This window comes from Equus asinus, chromosome 11 (genome assembly GCF_041296235.1).
Source record: "Equus asinus isolate D_3611 breed Donkey chromosome 11, EquAss-T2T_v2, whole genome shotgun sequence".
Taxonomy (NCBI): domain Eukaryota; kingdom Metazoa; phylum Chordata; class Mammalia; order Perissodactyla; family Equidae; genus Equus; species Equus asinus.
In genome coordinates, this window is record NC_091800.1 from 14,205,400 (window position 1) to 14,221,416 (window position 16,017).

General features: G+C 36.1%; 1 protein-coding gene across 18 annotated transcripts in view; it reads left to right on the plus strand.

Moving 5' to 3' along the window:
- Positions 1-16,017, plus strand: part of PDS5B (PDS5 cohesin associated factor B) — a 194,120-nt gene that overhangs the window by 119,996 nt on the left and 58,107 nt on the right. For all 18 annotated transcript variants that reach the window (XM_070520496.1, XM_070520487.1, XM_070520493.1 and 15 more), the window contains 2 exons: positions 2,459-2,564; positions 6,468-6,628. In XM_070520496.1, the coding sequence (XP_070376597.1) occupies positions 2,459-2,564; positions 6,468-6,628 (267 nt within the window). The remainder of the gene's footprint in view (positions 1-2,458; positions 2,565-6,467; positions 6,629-16,017) is intronic.

Genomic DNA, 16,017 nt, shown 5'->3' on the forward strand with positions numbered 1-16,017 from the left:
TCCTCTCAAGCCCTGTCACTGCTTTATTGACTAAGTTTATGTAGTATTCTAAATCCTCTGTTGTCATTTCAGCAGCATTCACAGCATCTTCACCAGGAGTAGATTCCATCTCAAGAAACCACTTTCTTTGTTCATCCATAGGAAGCAACTCCTCATTCATTAAAGTTTTATTATGAGATTGCAGCAATTCAGTCGCATCTTCAGGCTCCACTTCTAATTCTAGTTCTCTTTTTATTTCCATCACATCTGCAGTTACTTCCTCCACTGAAGTCTTGAATCCCTCAAAGTCATCCATGAGGGTTGGAATCAACTTCTAAATTCCTGTTAATGTTGCTATTTGACCTCTTCCCGTGAATCTTGAATGTTCTTTATGACATCTAGAATGGTGAATTCTTTCCAGAAGGTTTTGCATTTACTTTGCCTAGATCCATCAGAGGAATCACCTTCTATGGCATCTATAGCCTTATGAAATGTATTTCTTAAATAATAAGACTTGAAAGTCGAAGTTACCACTTGATCCATGGGCTGTGGAATGGTTATTGTGTTAGCAGGCATGAAAACATTAATCTCGTACATCTGTATCAGAGCTCCTAGGTGACCAAGTGCATTGTCAGGGAGCAAATATTTTGAAAGGAATCTTTTTCTGAGCAGAATCTTTTTTTTCTCAAAGTGGGCTTAAAATATTCAGTAAACCGCACTGTAAACAGATGTGCTATCATCTAGACATTGTTGTTCCATTTATAGAGCACAGGGTAGATTTAGCATAATTTTTAAGGGCCCTAGGGTTTTTGGCATGGTAAATGAGCATTGGCTTCAACTTAAAGTCATCAGCTGCCGTAGTCCCTAATAAGAGAGTCAGCATGTCCTTTGAAGCTTTGAAGCCAGGCATCAACTTTTCCTCTCCTATGAAAGTCCTAGATGGCATCTTCTTCCAACATGAGGCTGTTTTGTGTACATTGAAAATCTGTTTAGTATAGCCACCTTCAGGAATTATTTTGGCTAGATCTTCTGGATAACTCACTGCAGCTTCTACATCAGCACTGGCTGCTTCACCTTGTACTTTTATGTTATAGAGATGGCTCATTTCCTTAAATCTCATGAGCCAACCCCTGCTAGCTTCCATGTTTTGTTTTGTAGCTTCTTCACCTCTCAGCCTTCATAGAATTGAAGAGAGTTAAGGCCTTGCGTTGGATTAGGCTTTGGCTTAAGGGAATGTTGTGTCTGGTCTGATCGTCTATCCAGACCACTAAACCTTTTTCCTGTTAGCAGTAAGGCCGTTTTGCGTTCTTATCATTCATGTATTCACTGAAGTAGCACTTTTAATTTCCTTCAAGAACTTTTCCTTTGCATTCACAGCTTGGCTAACTGTTTAGCACAAGAGGCCTAGCTTTTGGCCTTTCTCAGCTTTGACATGCCTTCCTCACTAAGCTTAATCATTTCTAGCTTTTGATTTGAAGTGAGCAGTGTGCAACTCTTCCTTTCACTTTAATACTTAGGGGCCACCATAGGGTTATTAATTGGCCTAATTCCAATATTGTTGTGTCCCAGGGAATAGGGAGGCCCACAGAGAGAAAGAGAAACAGGGAACAGCTGGTCAGTGGAGCAGTCAGCACACTCGACATTTATCGATTAACTTTGCTGTCTTATATGGATGCAGTTCGTGGCACCCCAAAAAAATTAAAATAGAAACATCAAAGATCACTGATGGCATATCGTCGTTAGTGTTGTTGGAACCCTGCCTGGTCTTTTTTGCCCCATCCTCTCACCTTCTGGTGCAATATCAGACAATGTTCTGCTACTATTCGTAGGGTTTTTGTGGCCAATTTTTTCAGACGTGGGTGGCCAGGTCCTTTTTCCTAGTCTGTATTAGTCTGGAAGCTCTGCTGAAACCTATCCACATGGGCGATCCTGCTGGTATTTGAAATTCTGGTGGTGTAGCTTTTAGTATCATAGTAAACACAGCCACCACAGCATGGCAAGCAAAATACAGGTTGTGTGGTTCCCTGACCTGGAAGCGAACCTGGACTGTGGCAGTGAAAGCACCGAATCTTAACCACCAGACCACCAGGGATGGCAATCACAGATCACCATAACAAATATAATAATAATGGCAAAGTTTTAAATACTGTGAGAATTACCAAAATATGATAGAGACATGAAGTGAGAAAATGCTGTTGGAAAAACGGCACAGACAGACTTGCTTGACTCAGGGTTACCACAGACCTTCAGTGTGTAAAAAAAGCGGTATCTGCGAAACTCAATAAAGTGAAGCACAATAAAACAAGGTATGCGTGTGTTAGAGTTTTTTGTTTTGCAGTAATGTTTGGGAAACAGCTAATAGGAAATTTGTTATGGTTTTGATGTGGTCTCTATAGAAAATATTCAAGATTGTTTTTATTACATATTGCTAATAAAGGACAGTTAAAAAATGACAATTTTTTTTTTTGTCATACTTTAGTGCTCTTATTAAGCAGGTGAACAAATCAATAGATGGAACAGCAGATGATGAAGATGAGGGTGTTCCTACTGATCAAGCTATCAGGGCAGGCCTTGAGCTGCTTAAGGTAAATATGCTTAAGATGAAATTAAGTACCTAATTAGATAACTGTTAAACATATATAGTTTATATTTTCTTGATATTTGCTTCTTAAGTTTATAGAGCCTAGAGTAAAATTTTCTCAATTGTTGTAGGTAGTTTAAAAATTGTATATTCTAACAAGTAAGCTAAATATTTTCAGATTTAAATTGTATAAGATAGTCTAGTATTAACTATATTAAAGTAGTGGATTATAATTTGAAGGTTTCATTAGTGAGCAAAGAAAGTGCTAACCGTACCACAAAAGGAGCCGTAATCTTCCTGAAACTCCATTTTATCTTTTGTTAGCTAAAATATGCTACTGCTTTTTACTGATTCTAAAAATATCAGTTAATTGTTGACAACTTAGAAAATGTAAAGAATAAAACATTCATAAGCCTATATGTATACACATTAGTTATATTGTATATACATTAATGTATATACATTAGTTATATATATACATTATATATATGTAATGTGTAAACATTAGTTTCCTTTTTTCTTTTAATCTTTTTTTATTGAAGTAATCTTTGTTTATAGTATTATATAAATATAAGGTGGATTTCAGTTTTACATCATTACATTTCTGTTTCTGTGTGGACTACATTGTGTTCACCACCCAAAGTCTAATTGCCATCTGTCACTGTATGCGTGTGCCTTTTTACCCCTTTCACCCTCCCCCGCTCCCATCTTTCCGTCTGGTAACCACCAGTCTGTTCTCTTTGTCTATGCGTTTGTTTGTTGTTGTTGTTGTTTTCTCTTCCGCATATGAGTGAAATCATATGGTATTTGTCTTTCTCCGTCTGACTTATTTCACTTAGCATAATGCCCTCGAAGTCCATCCATGTTGTCACAAATGGCAAAATTTCATCTTTTTTTTTTATGGCTGAGTAGTGGCCCCCCCCCCCACATATGTGTATATGTATAAATACACACACCACATCATCTGTATCCATTCATTCATTGATGGACACTTAGGGACATTTTTCCAAAGAAGATATACAGATAACCAATAGACACGTGAAAAGATGTTCAACATCACTAATTATTAGGGAAATGCAAATGAAAGCTACAATGAGGTGTCACCTCATGCCCGTCAGAATGGCTGCCATTAAAAAGACAAGAAATAACAAGTGTTGGAGAGGATGTGGAGAAAAGGGAACACTCGTACACTGCTTGTGGGAATTTTAAACTGGTGTAACCACTATGGAAAACAGTATGGAGATTCCTCAAAATATTAAGAATACAACTACCATATGATCCAGCTGTTCCACTTCTGAGTATTTATCCAAAGAACACAAAAACACTAATTTGAAAAAATATATGCACCCCTATGTTCATTGCACCATTTTTCACAATAGTCAAGATTTGGAAACAACCTAAGTGCCCATCAATGGATGAATGGATAAAGAAGATGTAGTATATATATACAATGGAATACTACTTTTAATCCTTAAAAAAATGCACACATATATAGTTGAGATGAGACTGAAGATAAAATTTAGTATCTTGACTATTTTTCTTTATTAAATTATAAGGATTTCTCTCAGTTTTTTTTTTTTAAAGATTGACACCTGAGCTAACAGCTGTTGCCAATCTCCTTTTTTTCCTCCCCAAATCCCCCCCAGATATATAGTTGTATATTCTAGTTGTGGGCCGCTCTAGTTGTGGCAGGTGGGACGCCGCCTCTGCATGGCCTGATGAGTGGTGCCATGTCCGCACCCAGGATCCAAACTGGTGAAACCCTGGGCCGCTGAAGCGGAGCACGCGAACTTAACCACTCGGCCACGGGGCCGGCCTCTCTCAGTGTTTTTTAAGACAATGTTTTTAAATGTGTCCAAAAACAGATCTGATTTTTGCCCGTTGTTTACTAGATGTATGCTTTTGGGCAAGTTAATTACCTCTGCTTCATCATCTGTAATGAAGATGATAATAGTACTTATTTCACAGAGGACTGAATTAAGTCTTGTACAAAAATTTCTTAGTACAGTGTCTGGCTCATAGTAAAAACAATAATGAGTATTATGTTTTGATATGGTGATTAGTCCATGTTTGGTGTGTCATAGTGTTCCCAACTCTTTTCTTGTTGTTGGATATTTAGATTTTTCTAATTTCATTCTTATAATCACTTCCAAGATAAATATATCTAAGATCTCTTCCTCTAATATCTTTTTCTTAATACTAGAAGGGCATTACTGGGTCAAAGAGAATGGCCCTTTTCAAGTTCTTTACAGAGAAATTGTACCTATATATAATTTTGTCAATAGTGTATTAAGTACCTATTTTCTATCTCGACGGACATGGAGTATTGTAAACTTTTAATAGATTTGCTAATCCAATAAGCAAAAATAGTTTTAATTGGCGTAATTATTACTAGTGGGGTATACCTTCCATATGTTAATCATTAGTGTTTTTCCTATGGTGAATTCATTATTTTTATCTTGTGTTCATTTTCTACTGACATCTCAGTCTTTTGTTTTTTTAACTGATTTAAGTGAGCTTTTTATTTCCCTTGCGTTTTCTTTAGAACATATTTGATATATAAAAAAGTAAAATGTGCTCTGTGATATGTAAGTTATACAGTATCATAATAAAATTTATACTAGTGAAAAGTAACTAGAATACTAACTCAGATTACAATCACGTGCCGCATGAGAATGTTTTAGTCAATGACAGACTGCATGTATGACAGTGGTCCCTTAAGATTAGTACCATATAGTCTAGATGTGTAGTAGCCTATACCATCTAGGTTTGTGTAAGTACACTCTGCAATGTTCACACAGTAGATGAAATTGCCTGACAGCACATTTCTCAGAAATATCCACACTGTTTAGCAGCACACGACTGTAAAAAGAGTATGAACAATACTGTTGAAGTTCCCTGAGTGAGTTTTTTCCCCTCACTCGCATCCCACAGATGTAACTGTTTTTAATTTTGGATTTGTTATTTTCTTACCATTATTTATAGTTTTTACCATCCGTGTCTATGTATATATCTCTAGCATTGCTTATTTTTCTTCTTGTTTCTTAGTCTTACATGTATGGTGTTATGCATAATATATTTTTCTACTACTTGCTTGTTTTTACATTCCACATTTGATTCCAGTTGTTTATTTTAAGCTTAAAAAATCTTATGTTCGGGGGATTTTATTTTTTTGTTTTTTAAATTTGAAACATAACCCATCTGAAATTTTTCAAAGTGTGTGTCATGGGGGAGGATCTAATTTGATATTCTCCAAAGAACTACCCAGTTTTACCATGACTATTAATTAAAAATCCCATCCACTCTTACTTTCTGTTGCCTTCTTTATAGTCTTTTACACTCTGTATACTCTTAAGTTCTTATGTATGCTAGGGTTTGTTTATTGCCTTGCTATTTCTGTTTTATGTTTCTTCTGGTGTTAGTACTATGTTGATTTGATTATTGTAACCTTATAATATCTTTTACTATCTGGTATTTTACCCCCTTCCTAGATTACTTTTTTCGAAAAATGTTATTAGCTAGTCTCTTCTAATGACCTTTATTTAGAAGCATAGAGATATTTTGTATAATTCTCTCGTCTCCTTTTCTCCTACCCTCATCTCCCTCCAAAAAAAAAAAATCAAACATTAACCAAAATCCAAATTATCTTGAGTAGAATTATATTAATATGTAATTTCAATTTGGAAAGAAATGATTTCTTCAGATCATACAGTCTACCTACAAAAGAATATTTCTGTTATATATTTGATTACATTTAAAAATTTTATTTATACTGTCCTCATTTACTTGGTAGTGTAATTATTTTTGTATTTACTTTGATTTGTAGTATTTCTAATATGTAATATTTTGGATTTATATTAAACTATGAAAAGTATTTGCAGATCATTTTTCATGACTTACTTTTTAGGTACTCTCATTTACACATCCAATCTCATTTCATTCTGCGGAAACATTTGAATCTCTCCTGGCTTGTCTGAAAATGGATGATGAAAAAGTAGCAGAAGCTGCACTCCAAATTTTCAAAAACACAGGAAGCAAAATTGAAGAGGATTTTCCACACATCAGATCGTAAGTTATTTATTCTGATGAATATTCTGGAAGATGATTTACTGTTTCTTGATTTATGTAATAGTTGGAATCTTTTAAGCTTATTTATTTATTATTTGGAATGTTAGTATTTATTCAACTGAATGTATCATGGTTTTCTTTTTTTTCTTTTATTTTCTTGAAGTCATACTAGTTTATAACATTGTGAAATTTCAGTTGTACATTGTTATTTCTCAGTCACCATATATATGTGCTCCTTTACCCCTTATGCCCACTCCCCAATCTCCTTCCCCTCTGATAAGCACTAATCTATTCTCTTTGTCCATGCATTTATCTTCCTCATATGAGTGAAATCATATGGTGTTTGTCTTTCTCTGGCTTGTTTTGCTTAATATGATACCCTCAAGTTCCATGCATGTTGTTGCAAATGGGATGATTTTGTATTTTTTGTGGCTGTGTCTATTGTGTATGTATACCAAATCTTTATCCATTTATCAGTTGTTGGGCACTTGGGTTGCTCCCATATCTTGGCTATTGTGAATATGCTGCAGTGAACATGGAGGTACATAAGTGTCTTTGAATTGCTGATTTCAAGTTCTTTGGATAAATACCCAGTGGTGGTATAGCTGGGTTGTATGGTATTTCTATTTTTAATTTTTTGAGAAATCTCCGTACTGTTTTCTGCAGTGGCTGTACCAGTTTGCATTCCCATCAGCAGTGTATGAGGGTTCCCTTTTCTCTACATCCTCTCCAACATTTGTTATTTGTCTTGGTAATTACAGCCATTCTAACAGGTGTAAAGAGATATCTCATTGTAGCTTTGATTTGTATTTCCCTGATGGTTAGTGATGTTGAACATCTTTTCATGTGCCTGTTGGCTGACTGTATATCTTCTTTGGAAAAATGTTCATATCCTCTGCCTGTTTTTTGATTGCGTTGTTTGTTTTTTTTGTTGTTGAGTTGTATGAGTTCTTTATATATTTTAGAGATTAACCCCTTGTGAGATATATGATTTGCAAGTATTTTCTCCCAGTTGGTGGTTTGTCTTTTCGTTTTGTCCCTGGTTTCCTTTGCCTTACAGAAGCTCTTTAGTCTGATGTAGTCCCATTTACCTATTTTTTCTTTTGTTTCCCTTGCCCAAGTAGACATGATATTCGAAAAGATCCTTCTAAGACCGATGTCAAAGACTGTACTGCCTATAAGGTCTTATATTCAAGTCTTTAATCCATTTTGAGTTAGTTTTTGTGTATGGTGAAAGATAATCGTCTACTTTCATTCTTTTGCATGTGGCTGTCCAGTTTCCCAGCACCATTTACTGAAGAGACTTTCCTTTCTCCATTGTGTGTTCTTGGCTCCTTTGTTGAAGACTAGTTGCCTGTAGATGTGTGGTTTTATTTCTGGGCTTTCAGTTCTGTTACATTGAACTGTGTCTCTCTTTTTTTGTACCAGTACCATGCTATTTTGATTACTATAGCTTTGTAGTATATTTTGAAATCAGGGATTGTGATGCCTCCAGCTTTGTTCTTTTTCTCGGGATTTCTTTAGCTATTTGGAGTCTCTTGTTGTCACATGTGAATTTTAGGATTCTTTGTTTTGTTTCCATGAAGAATGTCATTGGGATTCTGATTGAGATTGCATTGAATCTGTAGATTGCTTTAGGTAGTATGGACATTTTAGCTATGTTTATTCTTCCAATCTATGTGCATGAATATTATTCCATTTCTTTATGTCATCATCTATTTCTTTTTAGTAATATTTTACAGTTTTACTTGTATAGGTCTCTCACCTCCTTGGTTAAATTTATTCCTAGATATTTTATTCTTTTTATTGTAATTGCAAATGGGATTGTATTCTTTTTTTTGTTGTTTTTTAAAGATTGGCACCTGAGCTGACATCTGCTGCCAATCTTCTTTTCTTTTCTTCTTCTCCCCAAAGCCCCCAGTACATAGTTATAAATTCTAGTTGTAAGTCCTTCTGGTTATGCTATGTGGGATGACACCTCGGCATGGCCTGATGAATGGTGCCATGTCTGTGCCCAGGATCCGAACTAGCGAAACCCTGGGCCGCCGAAGTGGAGTGTGCAAACTTAACCACTTGGCCACAGGTTTGGCCCCTGGGATTGTATTCTTGAGTTCTCTTTCGGTTAGTTCATTACTAGAGTATAGAAATCCAACTGATTTTTGTAAGTTGATTTTGTACCCTGCAACTTTGCTGTAGTTGTTCATTATTTCTGATAGTTTTCTGATGGATTCTGTAGGGTTTTCTATATATAAAATCATGTCGTCTGCGAATAGTGAGAGTTTTGCTTCTTCCTTGCTGACTGTGATACCTTTTGTTTCTTTTTCTTTCCTAACTGTTTTGGCCAAAACCTCTGGTACTTTGTTGAATAAAAGTGGCAAGAGTTGGCACCCTTGTCTTGTTCCTATTATCAGATGGATGGCTTTCAGTTTTTCCCCATTGAGTATGATGTTGGTTGTGGGTTTGTCATATATGGCCTTTATTATGTTGAGATAGTTTCCTTCTGTATCCATTTCTTTTTCCTCCCTCCAGAGCCCCCAGTGCATGGTTGTATATCCTAGTTGTATGTCCTCTTAGTTCTTCTGTGGGAGATGCTGCCACAGCATGGCTTGATGACCTGTGTGTGGGTCTGCACCCAGGGTCTGAACTGGCGAATCCTGGGCTGCCAAAGTGGAATGTGCAAGCTAAGCATCTACACCACTATTCTGGCCCCCCATACTCATTTTATTGAGAGTTTTTATCATACGTGGATGTTGGATCTTGTCAAATGCTTTCTCTGCATCTATTGAGATGATCATGTGGTTTTTATTCCTCATTTTGTTAATGTGGTGTATCACATTGATTGATTTGTAGATGTTGAACTTTCCCTATGTCTCTGGTATAAATCCCACTTGTTCATGGTGTATGATCCCTTTAATGTATTACTGTATTTGGTTTGCCAATATTTTGTTGAGGATATTTGCATCTATGTTCATCAGCCAATATCTTTGTATGGTCCTTGTCCGGCTTTAAGATCAGGGTGATGTTAGCCTCGTAGAATGTGTTAGGAAGTATTCCGTCGTCTTCAATTTTTTGGAATATTTTGAGAAAGATAAGGTAGTAAGTCTTCTTTGAATGTTTGATAGAATTCTCCAGGGAAGCCATCTGGTCCTGGACTTTTACTTTTTGGATGGTTTTTGATTACTGTTTCAATCTCTTTACTTCTGATTGGTCTATTCAGATTCTCTGTTTCTTCTTGATTCAGTTTTAGGAGGTTGTGTGAATCTAAGAATTTGTCCATTTCTTCAAGATTGTCCAATTTGTGGGCACATAGTTTTTCATAGTATTCTCTTACAATCCTTTGTATTTCTGTGGTATCCTTTATAACTTCTCCTCTTTCGTTTCTAATTTTATTTATTTGAGCCTTCTCCCTTGTTTTCTTTCTTTTTTTTCTTTTTTTAAAGATTGTATTTTTCCTTTTTCTCCCCAAAGCCCCCTGGTACATAGTTGTGTATTTTTAGTTGTGGGTCCTTCTGGTTGTGGTGTGTGGGATGCCGCCTGAGCATGGCTTGATGAGTGGTGCCATGTCTGCACCCAGGATCCGAACCAGCGAAACCCTGGGCCGCCAAAGCAGAGTGTTGGAACTTAACCACTCAACCACGGGGCCAGCCCCTCTCCCTTGTTTTCTTAGTAAGTCTAGCTAAGAGTTTGTCAATTTTGTTTTTCTTCTCAAAAGAACCAGCTCTTAGTTTCATTGATTCTTTCTAACATTTTTTTTGTTTGTTTGTTTCAATTTCATTTATTTCTGTTCTAATTTTTGTTATTTCCTTCCTTCTGCTGACTTTGGGTTTTATTTGTTCTTTTTTTTCTAGTTCTGTTAGGTGTAGTTTAAGATTGCTTATTTGAGATCTTTCTTGTTTGTTGAGGTGGGCCCATATTGCTTTGAATTTCCTTCTTAGGACTGCTTTTGCTGCATTGCATATGAGTTGGTATGGTGTATTTTCATTTTCATTTCTCTCCAGATATTTTTTGAGTTCTCCTTTATTTCTTCAGCGATCCATTGGTTGTTCAGTAGCGTGTTGTTTAGTCCACATGTTTGTCATTTTCCCAGCTTTTTTCTTGTAGTTGATTTTTAGTTTCATAGTTTCATGGTCAGAAAAGATGCTTGATATTATTTTAATCTTCTTAAATTTATTAGGGTTTGCCTTGTTTCCCAGCATATGGTCTCTCTTTGAGAATGTTCCATGTGCACTTAGGAAAAAAATGTGTATTCTGCTGTCTTTGGCTGGAGTGTCCTATATGTATCTATTAAGTCCATCTGGTCTAGTTTTTCATTAATTCCACTATTTCCTTGTTTACTTTCTGTCTGGATGATCTATCCATTGATGTAAGTGGGGTGTTGAGGTCCCCTACTATTATTGTGTTGCTGTTAATGTCTCCTTTTAGGTCTGTTAGTAGTTGCTTTATGTACTTTGGTGCTCCTGTGTTAGGCACACATGTATTTATAAATGTTATGACCTCTTTGTGGAATGTCCCTTTTATCATTACATACCGCACCTTTGTCTCGCATTTTCTTTTTTATCTTGAAGTCTACTTTGTCTGATATAAGTATGGCAATACCTGCTTTCCTTTGTTTGCCGTTTGCTTGGACTATCATCTTCATCCCCTCACTCTGAGGCTGTGTTTATCTTTAGAGCTGAGATGTGTTTCCTGGAGGCAGCATATTGTTGGGTCTTGTTTTTTAATCCATCCTGCCACTGTTTGTCTTTTGATTGGAGAATTCAGTCCATTTGCATTTAGAGTGATTATTCATGTATGAGGCTTAATGCTGCCATTTTATCGTTTGTTTTCCACTTGTTCTGTATTTCCCATGTTTCTTGTCCTGTGTGTTTCTGACTGCTAATTCAGTCTGGTGGTTCTTTATGATGGTTTTCTCTTTATTTATCATTTGTGTCTCTTGTCTGATTTTTTGTTTAGTGGTTACTGTGAGAGGTTTGTATAAAAGATCTCATAGATGAGGTAGTCCATTTTCTGATAGCATCCTATTTCCTTAGTCTAAGTAGGTTCCATCCTTTTCCTCTTCCTCATCTAAGGTGCTGTTGTCACAACTTATTCCATTTTGTGTTGTGAGTTTGTTATTGCACTCCTGCTCTGCACTCACTGTCTGCCCCCCTGGGCCTCTGCAATTGCCTAGTCTCCTCCATGTGGAGTGTTCTCGTGGGCTGGGATGCAACTCCAAGAATGAAGCCGTTCTTATGAAGGGCTGCCTTTTCCCCCCTCTCCTCTGAGTCACATGCCAGCTGCTGCATGTGGTCTGGTGCCCTAGGTTGCTGCTGTTTGGGGAGTGAGAGGAGATCCCCTTATCTCCTTCCACTGCCTCCTGAAGGATCCAGCACCTCCACATTCAGACGTATGGCTGTGTGGATCTCTCAGACGTCTACTGTGTTGTGTGAATGTTCTCTGTTGGTTTATGAATGTCCTTTTTGTTGTGTCTTAGTTGGGAGAGACTAGGGAAGAGCTCCCTCGGCGATGTTGTTGACGTCACTCCAGGATCTTTTAAGTTTTGAGGAAATAATGTCTAGGTTATCTTAAGTCTATACTGTTCAGTTTAGATTCACATTTCTCGGAGAAAGCATTGATTGGTATTTTAGGAGATTCATGAAAATGTGGCGTGAACATGGCCTTTCTTTCTGATGTGTCAATTTTGCTTAAAGATTGTAATGATAACAATTTTATAGTAAAACAGTTCCTCGGCATATTATGGCATAGGAAAAACAATTTACATTGATTTAAGGTCCAATGGGAAATTCCAGAGGAATTTCACCAGGTTTATCTGTACCACTCTTCACTTTCCTCTATGATTAAGGGTATTGGATGGAAAATTTTCAGCATCAGTGCTTTATTTGACATAGAGGGAAGCTGGAAAGCCTGGAATAATCATCTTACCAGCAGTGGAATTTTTTATGCATTCCAGTATTTCCAAGAATGGGGAATTCTCCTCTTACCCTAGGGATCTCTAATAGTGGTTGATTATTGTTCAAGATTTATAATAGCACAAGAGAATGAGTCTTCATTCTTTATGGATCCCTGCTTACCTCTCTATATGCATCTCTCCTCCCTGTTCCTGGAGAGCGTATATGACAGTTGGTCCTAATATTGCCATAATTATTGATGGTTTGTTTTACCTCTACTTTATTAATTCTGGTTTAGCTACTGGTCTCGTTAGTTGTGATTGGGATAACAGTCTCCTTCATGTTGAAAACTTGCTGATGGCCTTCTTCCTCAGAAAGAGAGTGAACAAAGCTAGCTTTTAGAGGTTCGGGTACACATTTTGTTGTTCTTTTCTGTTTGTGTGAACTTAGTCTTAGGAACTATTGATTTATAGGATAAAGGCATTATTTAAATAATAATTGAAACATACCAGAATTTTATAACAGTATTCTCTGTGTCAGGAGTAAGAAACTTTATTGTTTAGAACTGACATCTTAAGTTTTAGAGGAGCTCAAAGCATGAACTTCACTTTGAAATGGTGCTGTGACTCTCCTATCCAGATCGGAGAGCACAGTTTGGAGAGAGATGTTTACATACACACACACTATATAACTCTATACCCTCTACTGAATGGTCACTTACTATACTATCTCATTTAAACCTTGCAACAGTTCAGTAAAGTGTAGGAATTATCCTCATCTTCTAAATGAGGAATGTAATGTTCATTTGGTCCTACGCCATATAGCTAGCAAGAGTGAAGATTTCAATTTAGATCTGTTTGTCTTCAATGGCTATGGTACCATATCCATTATGGCACAATTCCTTTCTTAATTAGAGCTTTGAACAAGTTTTACTTTGAGTTATTTGCTAGGGGTTTTTATTTCCATTCTAAACTATCTTTCCTAGTACCCTTTATATTTTAGAGAAACATTGGTATAGTTTTAGGAGAACTATGAGAGCAAGGTGGAAAGATGGACATTTTAGAACACAGAAGACATTTAAAAACATGTGCTACTTTAATATGGAACTGAAGTGTTTAAAATTTTGAGTTATATGCTGAATATATTTCAAATGTCTCTCATGAGGAGAATTAACTGATACTGAATATCTGCTGTGCGCACACACTGTTCTTGATGAAGTAGCTCATAGTATATGTCTTCCAGGAGATAAAATATATACACAGATTTTTATGTTTAAATTATTAAATTGGGTTAATTGATTTTGAGGAAAAATGATAGAAATATGTGAATGTTTATTAAATTATCTTGCCTTGATCTCACCAAAATATCAAAAAAACCAAAAGAAAAATGTATCTAAGTAGAGCTACTGTCTAGTTTCTGTCCACAAACTAGACAGAATTGGTGCTAGATATACCATTTAAACTGAACTGAATGTGAGAACTTTGACAGTTGATACACATTTCCCTGAATCAGTTGTATAAGAGAATATATAGTGTTCTGTCATTTGCTAGTTTCTCTCAGGCTTTGAGAGAAATAAGGAAAACCTAATTTCAGCTGTAATAGAACTAAAGGAGAGACTTTGTGATCATACTATTTTTGGGGGAGAGGCTGACCTGTTTTCCTTCAAAGGAGGAGCAAAGCTTAGAAGAGTTAAGGCTTAGAGTAGAATCATGAGGCAAATGTCTTATTACAAACTTTATAGGAACAGGAAAAATTAGGCACTGACCCACTAAACAAAAAATGAGAGTGAGTTATGGCTTCAGTTCTAACTCAGTCTGTCTCTCAGGAGTCTGGCTCACCCCAAAGAAGACAGATGTGCCAAAACCAAGAGTCTCTGTAGAGTATAGGATATAGCCATAGTCCAAGTGGGACTGGCTCTCATCATGGAAGGGTTTCAGCAGACGTGGAGAGAAATTATACAGAGATGAAGGACTTAGTAACTTTAGTCCCAGCTCCCTCCATGCTGCTTAGCCAGCTGATTAAGCAAATGTGGCCTGAATTAAGACCTTTGATGTTGATTTTTTAAGAGAAGTGTTCAATGTTCACCCTTCAGGGAGACACTATCTCCATTGTTGTTTAAATGGCAGAAGCAGAGATAATTTCTCTTATTCAGAGATGAATTAACAGAACACAAATAATTTAACAAACATGAAACCCATGCAGATATTTTAGCATTCAAAAGATAGCTGATACGCACTATTTGGAAGAAGTGAATTTTTCTAGGAAAAAAGAAAATTTTAGACAGTTGTTCTAAACTGCCAAGAAGGTCAAACAGAAAGTGACGTCTGGGAAAACAAAGAGCAAAAATAAGATAATATATAAAGGAAAGTGGCAGAGCTAAGGATAAAAAAGAGCAGAAACATATTTGCATTATAGAATACAATTTATTACAAGCAACCAGGAGCAGAGTTAAACAATATAGAAAATGTAATCAGTAAGCTATATGTTGAGCTTGAGGAAATTGCATAAAATGTAGAGAGAGTGGGGAAGGAAATGAAGGCAGTTAAAGAGAATGAATTGTAGATAGTGAAAAGCCATAATTGGTTTCTGTGGAGAAGACAGCAGAATAATGGGAAATGGACAATATTAAGAAAAAATAGTAAACTGTTTAGAATGAATGAGAACATGAATCTGGAGATCAAGAGGGTTCGTGTTTTAGGAGAATATCCTGATGGAATTTACTGAATTTTCAGGGATTACAGAAGTGATTTCAGAAACATCAAGCGGAAAAAAAAAAAATAACCCAGTAGGTCATGTACGATGGAAAAGTAATGAAGCTGACTGACTTCTTTTCAACCACATAAGATTTCCGAAGTTAATGATTCAACATCTAGAGAGTTTGGTGGACAAAAAGAATGTAACCAAGAATTTCCTAACTAGCCAAATTGTGTGTAAGGGCAAATGAAGGATATTCTTTAGGATATTCCCTTTTTATTGCAAAGTAACTTGATCTAGCAAGTTGTATGCTTATCCATTTGGCATTCAGTTTTGCTTATGCTCCTAAGTCCTACTTTTGTTTTCTTCTTGTTTGCTTGTCTCCGATGTTTGCTTGTGTCTGATTGGTTTTTTTCTCACCATTTTCTTCTCAGTATTTAGTTTTAGTTGTGGCTATATTTATGTTTTAGATATCTGAAAACCTGTCTCTTTTTTTTAAAGGATGATATGAATAAAAAAATTGGCTGTAGAAGAGGGAAGAAAAAAACCTGTAGGCTATGATTATAGAAGAAATTGAGAAAACTACCCTCTAATAAAAAGTGCCACTAAACGTGTGTTACAGGAGGTATTTCAATGCTATAAGAAATCAGGAATTCTAATTCTTTTTAAATGTTCAGAGCATAGGAAAAAAAGAGAAAGCTTTCAGATTACTTCTTATAAAGACAAGATAACTAACAGGAATGCTGAAACCTGATAAAAGATATCCCCCTAAAGAAAACTCAGACAGATCTTACTAATGATGCAAAG